At 54.6% G+C, this 18,067-nt stretch overlaps 6 protein-coding genes across 6 annotated transcripts; 3 read left to right on the forward strand and 3 right to left on the reverse strand.

Moving 5' to 3' along the window:
* Window positions 1–943: 943 nt before the first annotated feature.
* On the reverse strand, window positions 944–2,952 carry BZA05DRAFT_27696 (uncharacterized protein). Its single transcript, XM_051480291.1, has 3 exons — window positions 2,327–2,952; window positions 1,237–1,929; window positions 944–1,161 (listed from the first exon to the last, which is right to left on the reverse strand). The coding sequence occupies exons 1-3, from the start codon at window positions 2,809–2,811 to the stop codon at window positions 1,110–1,112; spliced, it is 1,230 nt and encodes a 409-aa protein (XP_051339988.1). The 5' UTR covers window positions 2,812–2,952; the 3' UTR covers window positions 944–1,109.
* A 1,412-nt stretch (window positions 2,953–4,364) lies between these two features.
* On the forward strand, window positions 4,365–4,937 carry BZA05DRAFT_418194 (uncharacterized protein; the record flags this gene model as incomplete). The annotated part of the gene is made up of 2 exons (XM_051485502.1): window positions 4,365–4,503; window positions 4,567–4,937. 2 exons carry the CDS (start codon window positions 4,365–4,367, stop codon window positions 4,935–4,937), a joined length of 510 nt encoding a protein of 169 aa, XP_051339989.1.
* A 321-nt stretch (window positions 4,938–5,258) lies between these two features.
* On the forward strand, window positions 5,259–6,200 carry BZA05DRAFT_27715 (uncharacterized protein). The gene has a single exon (XM_051480292.1). It carries the CDS (start codon window positions 5,595–5,597, stop codon window positions 6,078–6,080), a length of 486 nt encoding a protein of 161 aa, XP_051339990.1. The 5' UTR covers window positions 5,259–5,594; the 3' UTR covers window positions 6,081–6,200.
* A 2,823-nt stretch (window positions 6,201–9,023) lies between these two features.
* BZA05DRAFT_451583 (uncharacterized protein) lies at window positions 9,024–9,885 on the reverse strand (the record flags this gene model as incomplete). The annotated part of the gene is made up of 1 exon (XM_051487447.1): window positions 9,024–9,885. One exon carries the CDS (start codon window positions 9,883–9,885, stop codon window positions 9,265–9,267), a length of 621 nt encoding a protein of 206 aa, XP_051339991.1. The 3' UTR covers window positions 9,024–9,264.
* A 1,575-nt stretch (window positions 9,886–11,460) lies between these two features.
* BZA05DRAFT_336729 (uncharacterized protein) lies at window positions 11,461–12,082 on the forward strand (the record flags this gene model as incomplete). Its single annotated transcript, XM_051480821.1, has 3 exons — window positions 11,461–11,550; window positions 11,598–11,704; window positions 11,767–12,082. 3 exons carry the CDS (start codon window positions 11,461–11,463, stop codon window positions 12,080–12,082), a joined length of 513 nt encoding a protein of 170 aa, XP_051339992.1.
* Window positions 12,083–12,870: 788 nt separating this feature from the next.
* Window positions 12,871–16,285, reverse strand: BZA05DRAFT_336656 (nucleotide-diphospho-sugar transferase; the record flags this gene model as incomplete). Its single annotated transcript, XM_051480817.1, has 9 exons — window positions 12,871–13,329; window positions 13,403–13,697; window positions 13,845–14,416; window positions 15,082–15,316; window positions 15,374–15,467; window positions 15,525–15,852; window positions 15,923–16,029; window positions 16,144–16,171; window positions 16,253–16,285. 9 exons carry the CDS (start codon window positions 16,283–16,285, stop codon window positions 12,871–12,873), a joined length of 2,151 nt encoding a protein of 716 aa, XP_051339993.1.
* Between the last annotated feature and the right edge of the window lie 1,782 nt (window positions 16,286–18,067).

Below are 18,067 nucleotides of genomic sequence, written 5' to 3' on the forward strand. Positions count from 1 at the left end.
ATTTTGAACAAATATTCCTGGAATTGCACTCGCTCTTGTCGGACTGGACTGGACTGGCCTACTACACTAATACACTACTACATATGGTTGACCGTTAGGGACGTTGGGGGACCATGTGTACATGTATTTGCACCCGCACCCGCACCCGCACCCCTACCCGCCAGCCAGGCCAGCCGTCCAATCCTGAGGCAGAAATCTCCAATTGCCCTGTGCTATAGAGTACAAGAAGTAGACCAAGAAGAAGAAGAAGGAATACATGCGCTACTACTAGTGTTATTATTGTCCAGCAACTACATTTTAACTCAGTACTTCCATACACGACGAAAATCCCCGAACTCCGTCCCGCAATAGTTACCTACGGCCCCGCAGCACCATCCCCACTCCAACTGCAGGATCCGCGTAATAAGAAAAGAAAAGAAAAAGAAAAAGCAATAGCGAAGACATCCAGACGTGTAAATACTATCATAGTATAGAGCGCAAAGCCCGGAGCCTGGAACGGCGGGAGAAGCACCATTACCAGCACCATTACCAGCACCAGTAGCACCCACCAGCACCAACACCCACCCGCATGTGAACTGCCATCATTACTACTACATAGAGCACCTATATCGTCGTTGGCTTCCAGAAATACACCCCCATATACAGCATGCGGGGACGTTCTGGAGCTACATACAGAAGCATTGCGTGTGCAGCAGCAGCAGCAGCAGCAGCAGCAGGTGCTAGCTTCGTCACTCTACCCCGCTGCTGATCAGCTCCTAGTGACGATGATGATATCATGTGTCCAGCGTCGGTACAATGTAGGATAGAAGGTGTTATGTATGAGAACCGCCTACTTGGAGTACAGTAGATGGCAGCAAAAAAAAGAACCAAAAAAGATACAAGAACGCCTATGGCTCCAAAAGAACAGTTCAAGAAAAAGAAAAAGAAAAAATCACCAACAAAGGAGAGAGAAAACACAAGTGGTCATGACGAAGGAAGCAACGAGCTGATAGTGCAACAGGTGGTCAAGCCCAGACCGAGGCCCAGACCGCCCCTCTTATCAAACCTCCACCTTCTGTTTCCCAGCCTGCCACCACCACCACCACCACCACCACCACCACCATCCTTCCTTACTCCTCCATCCGTCCAAAAACCCCATCGTCCTCCTCCTCGCTCCGCCCCCTCTTACTCCACCCATACCCTTCCCCGTCCCCACGTATCCTCGGATCCTCCATCCGTACGTCCTCATCCTCGTCCTCGTCCTCATCCTCCTCGTCGCGGTCCTCTTCATCTTCGTCCTCTTCCTTCTTCATCTCGACCACGTCGTTCAGCGGACCCATATATGCCCTACCGCCCGCTGGCGGCGATCCGATATCGGACAATCCCAATCCGAATCCTCTCGGAACACTACCGACAGGCATGGACGGCGACATTATCGGAGTGTTGAACGAACAACTCAGCAGCTCCACTGCGGCCGCCAACGCATCATCCTCGCTCATCGACGGTCGCAGAGACGGCGAAGGCGCAACCGAGCCCCGTACACCGGAAACGGAACTGCCTGCTCTCGGCCTGGGTAAGGGCCTTTGTGGTAGATGGTTGGGGAACGATAGACCCGTCGAGGGCGCGCTACCGGCAAGGAACCCGCTGCTCCCGTTGTACGACCGTGAGTAGGACCCCGACGAGTATCGTTTGCCGGGTTTCCCGGAGCCATTCCGGATGCCGCGTGGTGTCGGTACGGGACTGGACAAGCTCATACCCGAAGGCGGCGGGGTAGTCTCATCGGAGGACGAACTGTCCGAGTTGCCTTCGTTATTCGACGCACCGGATGAAGAATCCGGAGGTGTTGGGTTCATGGACACCAGGATCGAGGCAGCCTCCAGGAGCTGTACTTGCTGATGTTTGGAGATCAAGAGCTTGGATGTGTACGACCATTCTGGCGTATGTTCCCATCTGCATCGATATCCCACGGTAAGTTAAAGTGGTCTCCCCAAGAACTCGGACGTGGGACTTTTTTTCCGAGTGATAATTTGGGAGGTTAGGTGTATGTGAGTGTGCGATAAGGCTGTCGGGTAGGGATGGAGATTCGACGGTATTTGTAATCCATCGTGGGCTCCGCACGAATGGGGGGATAATAAGGGCATTCCGCATATGCGAGGGTAAATTTGAGGATGATAAACTGTGAATGAAGGGGGAGATGCAGGTGGAGAGGTATCATGCGATTCTGTGCGGCTCCATGGCTCGCACGCAATGGATCCCAAGTGTGGGTGGGAGTGATTGAGAAGTAGTTCTTATCCGTACGAAACCAAGCCTTGAAAAACATGGAAGGGGAGGGAGGGGGAAGACAAACAAATGTTTCGTTAAACAGGAACTATGCTTATATCCCTTCCCACACTTTTCACATTTCAGCTCGCTGCCGCTCCTCATCCGTCCTATTTTGCCCACACCGCCCAATGCACCGGCTCCGTCGCTTGCCCGCCGGTTGCGGGATCCCCGATTAACCTCCGGAGCATGGCCCTCGGCGATTGCACTACCGCTGAGAAGTGTAGTCCCACCGGCCTTGACGAGTTGATGGATGCCGTGGTCGTGCGTTGCGATGGTGGCATTACTAAGAGGGCCAGGGTTAGGCAAGCTGCTGGGCGGGCTAGGGTAGCCTCCCGGACCAACTCCATCGCCGGTGCCCGCTTGAAGCTTCCCTAGCCCGGAAATCCCAGGAGGTGGTACCACCACCGCCGTCGGCGCCGGTACCGGTACCGTCCCAGGCGATAACCTAGCCTCGGCTGCCTCCTTCATCGCCTGAGCTACAGCGGCGATATTTGCAGAGTTGGATGACATGCTCTTCCGCCGGGTGACACGATGCGACGCGTTGAGGGAACCGACGGAGTGATTGCGGTGATGGTTCCTAGTGGTCGGGATCGCGGTGGATGTGGACGACGAAGGAGCGGGAATGCGGATAACGGGAATCGACTCCTGATGAATGGACGACTGCCGTTAGCGATGAGCTTCAACCGCCGCCACGACCACCACCACCATCATCACCACCACCACTACCACCGCCGTCACCACGGTCACCAACACCAACAGCAGTACGAGTAACACCACCGGGCAACACCACAACCACCACCGCCCAACCACCACCACCACCACTTTGACTCATCACCGCCAGTAAAGCAATCGAGGAGGGTGAGGATGTACTGTTTTCACGGATGAAGCCATGGCGATCCCAGCCTGCCACGCTTCGTGTCCAAGTGTAGCTTCGAGCCGAATGTGCTTTGTCTTGTTTTCTTCCTTTCTTCTTTCCGATTCCGTTTCGATCGAGGAGAAGGCTTCAACGATCTTGAAGCGTTTCGAGCCGAGGCGGAGCCGTAGTAATACCGGTCGAAACTATGTGACTCTCGCGCGTATGTGTTTCCTTGCGGATGACGGAGGGACAGGAAAAGGGACGGTTTGGAATCGTAACGTGGAGGAACGTGAGAAGCAGTAGGTAGCAGTTGGAGGTGAAGCGGATACGACGGACGAACTATACGGAAGGGCCAAAGTGCTCTGACCTTGCTGACGCAGTTGATAACTTGGAGATGAGGACCGATACCGAGGGAAAAAAAATAAAGGACTGGAACTGGAGCTCAGGAGGTGATTTTGGTCTTAAGGAATAAGGATGCTAGGTAGGTAGGTAGGCACCAAAAAAAGAATGTTGCTGCGGGCCCAAAGCGGAAAGCTTCAGATCTGGCACGAGTAGTTTGACTGGGGTGGGCAGTTCCGGAGACGGTGGGGGTTGATTTATAGTGGGTTAGCGGGGGGATGGGGGGGCTTTGGTTTTCTTGAGGGGGATTGTGCCTGTGCTGGGAGCCGGTGTCTCAACGAAAGCTATGGCTGGCCAAGTAAATTTTGGGATAGTTATCGACAGGTGAGCTTGGAGATGCGAAAGGGCAGGATGAGATAGATGCACGCGGGAAGAGGATCAGTTTGGAGAGACGTCAGGAAGCGAAGAAAAAAAGATTTGGGGTGGGGAGAGGACTGGGCGGACAGAAAGGCAGGTCGGGACAGCGGGAAAATAACGGGGATGGGGAAATAGTGTGGTGGAGGTGGTGGGCCATGAAGGACCTTGGGGAGGAGGTGGTAGTTTGTGGTGGTGGTGGTGGAGGTGGTGTGTGGTTGTTCCACGTTCTCACATCTATTTTTTTTCTTTCTCACTTTTAGAGTGTTCTGCGCCCACTGCCGTCCGTTCTTTCCGTTCTGTTTCTCTGTCTCTCCGTCTGTCTGACTCTCTTCCTCCGTCTCTGTCCAAACCAAAGCCAGCTGCTCGTTGGGGCCACTCACGCATCCACATCACTCTAGAGTAGAGGCGGGTAGAATAATGGTGAGTAAGTAGAGTAGAGTGGAATACATCCATGGCCAGCCTCAAGGCGGAATTCAGAGTGACTGCTTGCCTGCTTGCCTTCCTGCCTGCTTGCCTTCCTGCCTGCTTGCCTTCCTGCCTGCTTGCCTGGATTTCCGCCAGCAGCGCGAGTGAGAGAAATTCCAATGCCGGTGAGAGAAATTCTAATGCCGGTGCAGTGCGGTGCGGAGCGGTGCAGTGTAAACTTCTTATAGCCCTCGTCATTTCCGACGAGCAAACGGGAAACCAGCGAACGGGATGGCCTCTGGCAACGGACGCCCCTCCCTCTTTCTTGTCTGTGGCGCGCAGTGGTCAGGGACAATGCCAGAGACCTGCATATGGGGAATCGGCCGGTGCGACGGACAAGAGACTCCCACGGATCAGCACCGAGCAGGCTGACACCGACAATCGACAGGCAGCTCTTCTCTGCTCGCGAGATGATGTCGACATGTTCCGGAGAGAAATGGCCATGTCTGATTTCGACATATCGGTATTCCTCAGAGAAATGTCCATGCCACTCACTGCGACCTGCTCGGCTCACGAAACGGATGCAGAGTCCAGACGACGGACCAGCATCCAGCTGTGAGTAGAGACGGAGTCCGCATGGCAGCACCGTCGACATGTTCCCCCTTCCCCTTCCACTTCCCCTTCCAAGGCCAGTGTCCTCTCACCCCCGTCCCCCGCTCCGTCAGATGACCCCCCTTGACAGGAAAGGTCGGGTTTGCGGTCGCCATAGCCCAGTAGTTATGGCTGTATGCGACAATTAATTGATGTTCTCTGTCTCTCTCGCTCTCGAGGAACGAATTCCAGCAAGGCCGTAGTTATGCGACAATAGATTGATGTTCTCCCTCTCCCATGAAGAGAATTCTAGCAGAGCCATATGCGACAACGAATTGAAGTTGTCTCTCTCTCCAAAGGTATGCGACAATTAATTGACGTTCTCTCTCTCAGATGACCCCCCTACCCTGCTGCAGCTCCCTTTCGAGCTCTTTTAGCTGCCCGTTGAAACTTGAGCCCGCAACTGCCAGCTAAAAAGTCCAAAGACAGGCAATTACCAGCAACAGCCAGCTACACAAAACGTCCCAACACAGGCAATTAACTACGGTACCCACAACTGCCAGACACAGACAATTACCTCCCCTCCCCTCCCCCCAGGCCCACCAAGTCCCACCGGCCTACCTCGCTCGAATCTACATGGAGGCGTCCAATAATCCAACCGGAAAGAAAAAAAAAGTCGTGCGGCATGGGTTCCCCGCCATATGTGCCCCTTCCCCTTCACTCACTCCTTCCTTCCCTCGCACCCGCCGCCCCCTCGCACCAACCCATACCCATCCAGCCCTCCCACCATCCAACGCACCCACGCACCCCTCATCCTCACACCAACCCACCCACCAACCAGCCCTCCCTCCAATCCAACAGCCCGTACCGATACCGATACCGGTACCAGTATGTCGTATGTAAAACTCCGACGTGCTTAAGCTGCTACATACATACCGTACATACATTGTGCCGTGCACTGCGCAGCACAGCGTTGACGTCTGATGTGCTAGTAACCACTTACTTACATATTTCCTTTCTTCCTTACCTAACACCGTATACAACTATATTCCGTACACACCGCGATCCTGGACGGATAACGACAAATAAATCCCACATCGTCGCCAGGGCCGGGAGAAAGACGGTATCGCTGATCGCCCACCGTACTCGGAGCTATCAGATTAGCGACTGACAATCACTACACCATGTCCTTCCGGGCGTGAGTGAGTGCGAAGTGCGGTCCAGTCGAGTCTAGAGCAGAGAAGAACAGAGGAGGGGCGGCGATCACGGAGTGATCCTCTCGACAAGCGTCCACAGGATTTTCACGCCGGCGATGGTGCTCGTTACCATAGTGCTGCGGTATTATAGTAGTACCTAGCCAGCCAGCCATCTGGGCGTGTATATCTAGTACCATATGTATTGTACATACGTTTACCGTAGTAGAGCAGTAGGTAAGGTAAGGAAAAGTTCTCGGCCGGCCGGCCATGGCATCAACTCCTTTCCTCTCGGCCAGCCTGAAGAGGCACATACGGTACACAGGTGTATATAGCAGCATAGCAGCCACCGATCACAGCACGAGGGGTTTGTAGATAACTTTTGAAGCATAATCTGCATAGGAAACGTAGCCGAGCCCCAGTATGAGTTTCACTATATAGAGAGTACTACCGCATACTAGTAAATAGTAGTAAATCGTAAGTACCTTCGCTTTCGGCCCGGTATGTAGGGTTCTCTAGAGTGAAGTGCGGGGAAGGCCCCCCTCACTGTCGGAAAAGAAAAAAACACAGTTGCTCATCCACGGTCCGGCGATAGAGGTATCCAAGTACCCAAGAAAGTGCCCAAGTACCCAAGTGCCCAAGTACCCAAGTAATTACTCTGCCAAATTCCAGTGTGCTGTAACCAAGTACTTTACTGTTCAGTACCAATGTCAGTCAGACCAGACCAAGCCTTGAGGAGGCCTCAAGGCGGAGGAGAAGAACAGAACGAGGCGTGCACGCAATTTAGAATAGTAGATTCCATCGCGCGATTCTGCTTTGTCACGCTGTCACGCATCGGCGCCGGCGGAGAGCTTTCGTTCCTCGTTGTCGTCGATCCATCGAATCGAATCGAGCAAACGAAACGAAACGAAACGGGGGCCTTTTATGATCGATCATCGTAGAGCTATAGTTGCTAGGTATTCCTCTCCAGAATAGAATCATAATCACAATTAGAATAGTCAGTCAATTAGTAGCATTGAGCATCGAGCATCGATTTGTCTCTCCGTCTCCGCCGCCGCACCTTGCGCGCACGCACACACGCAACGCACACACTTCCTCCCCACCACCCCCCCTCCTTCAGAGTCCTCCATCTCCTCCTCCGCGTTTGACGTGCTGCTCCATCTCTCCCAAGTTCCACCAACTTTTTTTTTCTCGTTTTGTTTCCTTTTGTTTTCCTTGCTCTACCTTTTTTGTTTCCTCCCAACCTTCCCCTCCGAGCTCCAAGAGTTGCAGGCAGCTCCCATCATCGGATTTCTTACACGGATCGACCATCACCCACCATCACCACCACCCAGTACCCACCACCACCAGCACCACCAGCACCACCATCCAGCACCGCCCTACGGAGCGCGGGAACGAGCAAGGATCGCCCCAATCCATCCCATCCATCCAATCAACCCAGGAACCGAGCTGGGGGTGGGTGGGTGTGGCCGCGGGGTGTGGACCAGCGGGGTGTGGAGGCGCGAAATATTTTTTTCGAGCAGCAGAGCACTGAGCAGAGACATCGAGTTACTAGAGTATATAGAGTTCCGGAATAGCGGCGATGGACAGAGGATCGTCTGGGAAAAAAGCGCAAAACTACTGGGCTTTTGTTTTGTTTTTTGGCGGGTTTTGTTTTTGATGTTGGTTTCTGTACCAGTAGTCTATATACCTGTATACTACCGGTACCAAGTAGTACTATTCTGCCCTAAGAAGTATGGAGCCGGAGCTCAGAGCTCAGAGCTTTCGGCAACTACTACTTCTTACTAGTAGTTACTACCGTAGTTACTAGTTATCCAAGTACTAGTATATGGGGATCGCAGATCTCGAGGAAAAGCAAGAAGCAAGAAGCAAAAGTAAAAAGTAAAAAGTAAAAAGTAAAAAGTAAAAAGTAAAAAGTAAAAAGCCAAAAGCCAAAAGTATAAAGCCAAAAGTAATAAGTAAAAAGCCAAAAGCTAAAGCTAAGTAAATCGAAAGGAAAAACAAAAAGAAAGGAAAACAAAACAAAACTAAGAAGGAAAGAAAGACGAGAAAAAAAAGAAGCGGATGCGGTTTTGTGAGCTGTTGTGGCGAGATTTCTCCCGCTATATGCCACCTCTGGAACGACGATGTTAACTTGGTACTATTAGTTACCAGTGGTTGTATATAATCGAGTACATATCCGTATTAACACGGATATATACCAACGTAGATCTTACCGTCTCCGAGACGACGATCCGGATGGCGACCATGGCGACTGAGATTGTGACAGTGCCGATATCCGGCTGCTAACTAACTGCTCTACCGACCATTTGCTCTACTCTACCTACAATACCTACAGTACAGTGCAGTGCAGTACAGTACAGCACAGTGTTCTCTCCACGTATGTACTGTACATATACTACATGCTTACTTGACCTACGTACGTACGTAGGAAGGTAGCCTGGTAGGTAGAATACATAGGCAGGTATCGTAGATATGATAGGTAGACAGGTGCCATGAGCAGCCATGGTACGCTACCTATGTGCAGTGACATCTGCGGTGACATCTGCGGTAGCATCTGCGGTAGCATCTGTGGCGGTACCGGCGGCACACACAGCACACAGCACACAACTACAACTACAACTACAAACACACAGCACACAGCTGCGTATAACTCCAAGTACAAGTATGCATAAAAGTATATCGGAGCCCAATAGGAGTGAACACCGCGAATCCGGGATAATTTTCTGCACCGAGTTGGGAGTGGGGGCCGATGTCGGTGCCCGATCCCCAATGCCTAATGACCGATGCCCGACGTCTGTGCCCGGTGTCTTTGCCCGATGTCCTTGACCGATGCCGCGCATTCCCTGCATAGCATCTCCGAGAAATGCCCGCGGTACGGAGGAAATTGACTGGACGGCAGAACGGACTCGCAGCTCTCCCCGAAATCGTGGCAGCGTACATGGTGTATCACTCGCTTTTTGGGGGGTCTGGACCGAAATTCGGAGTTCTTTGAGACAGCACCCGGCGCATGTCGACCGCCCGCCTGTGAGAACCTGCAGGTCCGATTGATATCCCGCTGGCCCAGCTGAGAAGCGAAGCTGCATGACGGCCAGATCCCGAGTTCCCAACCAGCAGCAATCCCATTTATTATTCGTATTCTAGTTCATCCTACATACTCGATCAAAACATCGCCCTCTGCTGATCACCCGTAACCTGTCCCTGTCCCATGTTCTTAATCTTCTCACTGGGCCTAACCCACGCATCGCTGGCGTCGAGCACCTCTCCGTCGCCAAACCGCTTCCTACAGAACTCAAGCACAGCATTCAGCTCCCTGCCGCCCTCCTCCACCAGCGCCACATCCTCCCGCTCCTCCCGCCCCTCTCTCTTCGACCTCTCCACGGCGTCTATAAACCCGCTCCACCCACCTCCCCCTTCGCCGCCCCCTTTACCGCCCTCTTTACCGCCAACCCACGCAACCCCCAGCACCTCCGCCCCCGCCTGATCGACGTCGCTATACCACGCGCGGGCATTATCGTAGTCGCCCTCGATGCGGTGCAGTATGCCGTGCAGCAGCATGCCTTCGACGGCGGGCGGAGACTGCATGTGCCGCACGAGGAAGTGGGCGGACGGCAGGTCGCCGTTGAGAAGGTGCAGTGCTGCCTCCAGCGTTGGGTGCAGTGAGGCCGAGGAGATCGTCGCGGTTAGGGAGGCGGAGCGCGGGTGGCGCGGGTTGTGCAAGGGGGGGGAACGGGAGAGGTGCCGCAGAAGGTGAGTGAGCGTCGGGCGGGGGGTGGGGGACATGTTGGTGGTAGTGGTGGGAGGTGGGAGGAAGGTGGGGGGTGAGGATTGGTTTTCTGGAGGGAAGGAGAGAGTCGTGAAGTGTTTATATGTCATGTCGTCCGTGACATCAATTGCCTGGCGGGATGATGACGATATTACATACCTCACATATCCATCCACCGCACTGACCACCTCCCAGACTCCCGCGGAGAGCAAAACGGCACCGCTAATTACATCATGTCCTTCCAGGCTTCCAGGCTTCCACGACGGTAGGTATACCTATATAAAATCAGGTTTGAGCCTGTTGTATGTATGCAACCAGCCGTGCGATTTTGTTTTGGGTCTGTTTGGTGTTTGCAAACGGTGTAACTCTGGTGGAGTGTGTCGTAGTCCATCAACCACGGGGGGCTTCATCGGTTTTTGGAATGGGAATGGGCCGCTGGCTGGCTGGCTGGTTATTCATCTCCTTCACGGTGGGTGGCCAGCGGAGGGCTCAGCGCTCGCGAGAACGGATTCCTCCGGTCGGCGGTTGATCATGAAGGCTGATAGGTAACGGCGTTTCGTCAATCACGACCGATTGGACGTCGACGTCGACTCGACTGTCTGCCAAGCTGACGGCGGACGATACCCACAGTGCACACATGGCCGGATGCTCGTCTAAGGCCAAGGGACGAATACTGAAGAAGAGAGCGACGCCGCCATATATCAGCCCAGCCCGCCCAGCCAGCCCTACATATCGAAGTTAACCTCCAACCAAGGGCCAAGGGCCAAGGCCCTTATCGCGGCCGCCATCTGTGGTCCAGTGGATGACGTATTTAGCGTAAGGCTGAGCCTCCCGAGTCCTACCTACATACCACGCAGTGAGCAGTGGGCACCCTCCCGTTAAAAAGACGAGGACGAGGACGAAATCTTGGGACCTTCATCATCGACATCGACTCGCAGCAAAAGAAAACAGCCATGTACGTAGCCTGTGTACCGGCGCAAGGGTTTTGCGCCCATGGGCCACGGGTGACAGTGGTAACAGAAGTGGGGCCCGGGGGACATCATGCTTTTAGCGGGACGGGTCCGATAAGGAGCTCGCTTGGTACTCTATGTTCAACCGCCGTTGCTACTGCGCTACCTACCGATCAGCGAATCAACTCCAACGGGCTCTAGAAAACGTCTTTCGAAGAAAAAAGAAAACGCCCAGCATCGGCGACCAAAACTGTCTCTAGCTGTCGTCATACCAAGTATGTAGAAAGAAACCGAGGGTGTAGTTAGCAGGAAACATGATTCCAGAAGCCGGAATGGAATGGAAAAAGCCACTGTTGTGGTGGGGACGGTGGGAGGAGATACTCTATATAGTATGAGGTATGTGTGTAGGCGGCGCCTCTCCGTTACCTTACGTTACGTTGCACTGTTAGTTATACATAACCACATAAAGCAGCTCATCCCATCGCATCGCATCGCATCCCGAGGTCCTCCGTAACCAGACTCTAGACTCTACAGCACTGCCATTGCGTACAGCTCCGATTTACCCACAACCACAAACACTCCACAAACACTCCACAGCAAACCTCACAGCAAAACAAACAACCAACCGCCCCTCCCTCTCCAATGACAACCTACGTGCGCATGGGCCGCGGCGGCGCAGGGAACCACATTCCGAAGGAGGAGCTTCAGAAGCAGGCACCTTCCCCCCACCTAGTCCCTGAGCTTTTACCCCGCTGACGGTCATGTGTGTCCTCCCCCAGGCCGAAGAAGTCACCGCGCAAACCTCCGCCTCCAAGCGCCTATCCAGCGCGAACCAGCTGGCGCAGGAAGAAGTCGCCTCGCCGCCGCCGGGCGAGTACAAGCACATGTATGTCCGCTTCTTCCCCTCCCATTCCCCCTCCCTTCCCCGCTGATCCTGTGGTGATATAGGGGCCGCGGCGGCGCGGGCAACTGGTTTACTCCCTCCGACCTCGTGCAACGAGGAACAACCTCCACTCCCACAGCCGACGACGACACGACCGAGGTACCCGCGGCGCAGGCGGGGAGTACGCGGCAGTGGGCGGGGCGCGGGGGGGCGGGGAATTTTGCCGGTGCGGGTGCACAGGCGCAACACATTGATGCGCCACGGAAGGAGGTGGAGGAGATTGAGCTCCAGGATAGAGAGAGGGAGCGCATGCAGGAGGATGTTAGGAGGGATGTTGATTTGAAGCTGGTCAGGCCGGAGGGGGTGCATTTGGGGCCGTAGTGGGATGAATGGGGTGGGGTTGGTTGGTTGGTTGGAGAGAGGGAGAGCGAGAGGGAGCTCGAGGCGGGACAGGTTATTGATCAATGAACGTCTGGATGTTGGATTCGATTGTCGGAGTCATGTCATGTCATGAAGCAGGCAGGTAAGCAGGCGGAACATAATTCCCGGTGATGCAGCAAGTCTCCGTTTGAAACAAGTCTCCCATTTAGCCACAACACATCTTCAATACCAATATCACTGGGAAAATTGCCCGCTCACTGAGCACCAGAGTCCGGATTTAGTGAAAACGCCTATAGTAATGGACGAGCTGCATTCATTCATTCATATCATATATAGTATATAGAGATGTAACTGCAATGCTAGGTACATCGAAACCCCAATCCAGCAGCTAAGTAGGTAGGTAAGTACCTAACCAGTGAAAGGAAATAGAGTACGAGAGGAAATGGGCGTGAGTTCTAAGACAAAGAGAAGCAGCCATGTTGATGGTTGATGGTTAATGGTGGAAGATAGTGTAATGATACGCTTTGTAACGAGAAGCAAGAACAAGAAAGAAAAGGACAACATTTATCGCAGAAGAAACGAAAAAGACAATGAAACCCCATGGAAAGAACAGAAAAGAAAAAGAAAAATCAAAGAAAAGAAAAATCAAAGAAAAATCATAATCGTAACCGTATCCCAGACAAAAGAGACCTTAAGGAAAAAAACAAGAAGAAAAGTTATACTCGCACCAGAACAACATTGTTTTACCCAAAGCAAGCAAGTAAGTTATCATTTCGTTCCTACTCCGTTTAGTTATCCTCAACAGTCGAGCACGCGGACCCTCCCAGTGCGGAGTCAATACTGCGAGCGCGGGGAGTTTTCAATGCGTCCGAGTCGTCGAAACCGCCAAGCTCCGTCGCCGTCGCCTCGCGGAACCTCATCGAGGCCTTTGGCGTGACGGACTGTATCAACGTGGTACGGTTAGGGTTCCAGCCGTGGTTATTAGAGGCGCCCAAGTCATAGAAGTCCCCATCTGCGCACTGAGTCCCGACATCGACCATGGTAGTGGTTGACAGCGGCTCACACTGTGTAGATGCGTTTCTATAATTTGGGTTCCTCGGGTGGTAGTGGAAGGAGGGTACCTTTGTTCTCCCGCGGTCTTCATCATCAGCGTCTTGCTGCTGCTGCTGCTGCTGCATCGTCGAGATGAGCTGGCTCAGCAAGCTGGGGGGGAGACGTCGCAGCTCCTCCAGCTTCTTCTCTGGGTCCTACAGCAACACACGTGGCCAGTCAGCGCTGCCATTCCGCGCTGCCGTTCCGCGCCCGAGAGGAAGTACTCACCCATTCCGGCTCCTCCGGGGCTTCATGTTCTTCCTCAACTTGTGCCTGTGCGGGAGCCGCTCGCCGGAGCGGGGAGGGTACTTCCCCTCGGGCGGCGACGACAAGGGGGGGTGGTGGTGGTGGCGCCTCACCGATAGCCTGGTGCTGGCGCTTGCGCAGGCCCAGCACGTAGTCGCGGATCGCGGGGTCCGTGTCCCACCTGTTCTCGCGCGATACAAACCTCCTCCACTCGTTGCCCTCAGTCGAGACGACGGAGCTGCCGTCGTCGTCGTACTCAAATGTTTCCTCATGGTGGCTGTTGGTGCTCTCGTCGTCGGCAAACACGCGCGTTACGGTGCGCGGCTTCTGCTCCCAGGGGAAGAGCGGCTTCAGCGGGGGTTCAGTGGCCGCCGGGACGTGTTCGGGCTCGGGCGCGGTCCACTCGGGCGCGGGTGGTGTCCACTCTTGCTGGCTGCCCTCGGGGGAGTCGACGTGCGACGACTGGGGGTCGTCCATGAATACACGGGTGACTTTGTGGCGCGGCTTCTCCTCCCACGGGAACACCGTCTTGGAGGCCTGCGGCTGCTTGGACGTCTCCGGGATGTCGTACCAGAGGTGGTGTCGCGGTGGCGGAGCAAATGTCGTCGCGACGAACGGCGCCGAGGCCGTGGTGTCCCAGGCGTTGGTGTATGGCTCGATGGTGAGCTTGTTGCCCTCGGGCGCACTGTTCTGCGGCGGCGCGGACTTGGTCGGGTCCCAGTGGGTCTGGGGGGCATGGAACAATTGGCCAGGTCCAGCGGCCTGGTCGTGCGTGACAGGCCTGGCGTGCTTCTTGACGAGATACGTGTTGGCACCGGTCTGGAAGTACTCGTCCTGGGCCACCCGTCCATGCTTGGTTATCACGTATTCGCCGAGACTGCCCTGAGTCTTGAAGTGCTCGTAATGGTGGTGGGTGGTGAAGTTCTCGAGGTAGCGGCTCGGCTTGTCGATAGAGCGGATGGGCACGAATTTCGGCTCGTTGCCGGCTTGCTCGGGCTCCACATCAGACTCCTCCTCGGCCTCCGAATCGACTGTGTTCTCCGACCGGATCTCTGGCTGGACTTCCGGCTCGACCTCTGGCTCGGTTCCTGCCTGGACTTCCCGTCGCACTTCTGGCCGTACCTCTGGCCGTACCTCTGGCCGTACTTCTGGCTGTTCCTCGGTCTGGACCTCCATGTCGACCTCTAGCCGCGACTCCGTCTGAACCTCAGCCTCAACCTCCGGTCGAGACTCTGTCTGGACTTCAGCCTCGACCTCGCGAGTCTCGTAGTGGTGGTGGTGGTGGTGTTCATGGTGGACCTCGTGGTGGACCTCGTGGTGTTGGGGCTCATGGTAGGTCTCTTTGTGGGCCTCATGCCTTGTCTCGGGGTGATGATGGGTGTGCGTTTGGTACTGTTCTACCTGGGCACCCGAGTACGTCTCCCCTCTCTGCTCAGACCCCGCATTCTGTACGAGGCGCGTTAGTCAAGCAAAGCAAAGAATCCGTGAAGCAAGGTGAATGATTTCATGAATAGAGTGAATAATGGAGTCTAGTACATCACATTTTTTTTGATACATTGAGGTTGAGGTATAGTTCGTTACATTATGCCAGAAGAATACAAGAACACGAAAATCCCGAAAAGAAAGAAGCAAAGGATGTAAAGGGAAAAATAAATCTATACCTCAGTGCCCGTCGGTCGTGAGTAGGTCGGTGTCTGTGCGCTCTCTCCCTTTGCTGCCTGCTTGGTAGAATACCCCTCATGCTTGTTGAAGACAGACCACCAGTGGCCCGAGAGCTTCTCGTATGGGTCGCCCGAGCCGGTGTTGGTGGACTGGCCTCGGTCCCAGGGCTTGGTTCCGCCAATGAAGTGCACCAGAGACACGTTGGATCCGTAGTGCTTGAAAGCAGGCGCATACCTGTGCCGCAGAGGTAAGTATCAACGACGCCTGAAGCTGTCTCGTTGGAGGACTCACTGGTAACCCATGCTGGCACCGATGGTGCAGTTGTAGACGAAAGACAGACGGTGCCAGTCGCTGAAGTGCTGGTTCAAAAGACCCTGGTCCGCGCCTTTACACGGGGTCAGCAAACACTCAGGCATAAAGTCTTGCACACGGGAATATTCACCATCGAAGCTCTGTCCTTGGCTCGCAAGGCTGATGAGCTCCTCGTAGGTCTTCTGGTCGGGCTTGACGACCATCAATCCGCTGTTGAAGCAATCGGGCCAGCCGACATCGGGAGCGGCAGCGAAGACGGCGTCGATGTCGAAGAGCTCATCGGGGGCCCTCAGGGCAACCATGTCGGCGTCGACGTAGACGATCTTGCGGAATTGGGTCTGGTTCCACAGGTTGATCTTGGTCATCGCGGCATGGAGGTCGAGACGGCGCATGAGGTTCAGGTTCGCGGCCGATGTGCTGTAGATGGGCTCTACTGGGATAACGTAGTCGAAGATTTTCTGTGTATTGCCCAGCATCAGCTCGTGGTTCAAGATCGATAGATGCGCCACGAGGCGAGGGGGTACGAACCTTCAGCTCCGTCACAGTGTTCTCGGTGACACCGGCCAGCGTCACCATTACGGCGAGGCGGTACTTGGTGCCAGAGTCGCGGAGAGAGTGGGCGATAACCCGGGCTCCTGTTCATCATCAACAATTCCATTCTCCACTTATTCGTCTTTCTCCTCGACGGCGCTGGGAGGAGGAGGAAGAGCGTATAGGGCTTATCGTAGCCGCGGGGATGGGAATCGTACCAGGGAGGTAGGCATCGTTCAGCAGCAGCTAGGCGCGAAGAGTCAGCATGAACTGTCGTCATAGCGCTGCAGCATTCCGCGACGTCGAGAGAAGATAGAGACAACATACTGTGCAGTAGACATCCTCCGGAGCGGGTGCCATCGTGTGAAGACTGGTCGCTCAGTGGCTGGAAGAGGTAGTTTGCTAGAGTGAAGAGCTAGAAGGTGAGCGGTGGGTTGTGTGTTGTTGGTAGGAGGAATCCAGTGACGCGCTTAGGCCGTTCTTATACCAGGGCTGGGAAAGGGTCCTTGGTTGATGGCTTGCTGGTGCAGGTGAACTGGATGTTTTTCTGGCACGGACTTGGATGAGGATGTTCTTGCAACAACACCGAAGGGACGGGCGACTTTTTGAAGTGTTTTGGGAGGATCACGGGTTTGAAGGAGGGGGGAGGGGGGCGTAAACAAAAACAAGGACTCGGCAAGGCAAATATCCTCAAAGCAGAACGAGACATTTCTCTGGCTAGCACATCTGCCAGTTCACGCCCCCCCCCCTCCGGATCTCTCTCACGAGGGGTCGTTCAATGACCCCGCGGCGGGTCCGCTTTGCGCAGTTTGGGTTGGTGGAGGGGCAGTGAGCTGCAGCACCAGAGTAGCCAGCATATCATAGAGCAGGATCGCATAGCATAGCTCGCAGCCATACTCTACACAGCAGTATCATAGATACTAGGCGGACAAGAAGCAAAGAGCTAGCTAGGAAGTTCGGATTTCTTTTCGCTCGACGTTTTCAATCTCGCTATCGTGGTTGCAACAGCGCTCAGCGCCCACTCAGCGCTGCCGGCGCGGTTTCTCTTCGTGCTTCCCCTCTTCCCCGCTGCGGAGTGGTCGTCAAATCAATCAACTGAAGCACAGCAATCAAGAAGCCCAATCAACCGACGGCACCGTCAGCTTCCTCCTCTCAGCAACGCCGGTGGTGGTGATGGAGGATGTGGTAGTGGGGGGTGGCAACAACGTCGTCGACAGCTACACGTTAGTTACAGGCCATCGCGCAAAAAACCCGCCCTGGATGAGGGCGGGGTGGCGGTGGACCCAGGCAAAGAAGTCGCTCGATCATCGCGAACGCGGCAACGGTATTGGCTGGCGGCGTGGGCGGAGCGACAATTGATTGACATCAGTGATAACGGATCTGTCGTCCCTCGCCGTCGCCGTAGAGTAGAGTAGTTTACTCTACATGCTGTGGAGCACTGTATCTATGATATCGATTCTATTCCACTCCAACCCATCATACCTACTCGACTCTGGTATTGTGCTCTCTCCCTCGCCCTCCATTTCTCCCTCTCTCTGTCTATCCCCTCTCCATCCCTCTCCATCCCTCTCTCTCCGTCCCTCCTCTCCTCACTTCTCCCCTTCTTGCTTGCAGGCTTCATCACAACCACTCTAAGCCAGCATGATAGCATCCCATCCCGGTCCGGGAGGGAAGAACAGAGCGTTGGCCGCGCATTAGTGGCAATAACCTGCCTGCTGTGATGATGCCGACCAGCCAGCCAGCCCATCGAGAAGAAGAAGAGGGAAGAAGGGCGAAATGGCAACCCGGAAGGGGAGAGGAGGTAGGTGGTGAGGTCGCCACATCGAGATGATGCAGAATGTTTCTTTCGGTGATATGTTACATGTATTGTCAAGGAAACCTCGTCTTTGGGCTCTGTGCTCTGTGGGAGTTTGAGCGCCGACGACGAGGGGGGGGAAAGAGGCGCGACGGTGACGGTGACGGTGATGATGATGGTGATGATAATGATGATGATGATGATGATGATGCTACATATGGTAGCACTGCATCGTGGACGCAATGCACCTTAGAGTAGGGCTCTCTTCTCTCCTGCCGACTATTGTGAACCACACACACACACATTCGCGCATAGTTACCCACCCTGCATGGGCCGAGCCTTCCTTC

The sequence above is a fragment of the Tricharina praecox genome (assembly GCF_024521635.1).
Source record: "Tricharina praecox strain CBS 144465 chromosome Unknown BZA05scaffold_10, whole genome shotgun sequence".
Lineage (NCBI taxonomy): Eukaryota > Fungi > Ascomycota > Pezizomycetes > Pezizales > Pyronemataceae > Tricharina > Tricharina praecox.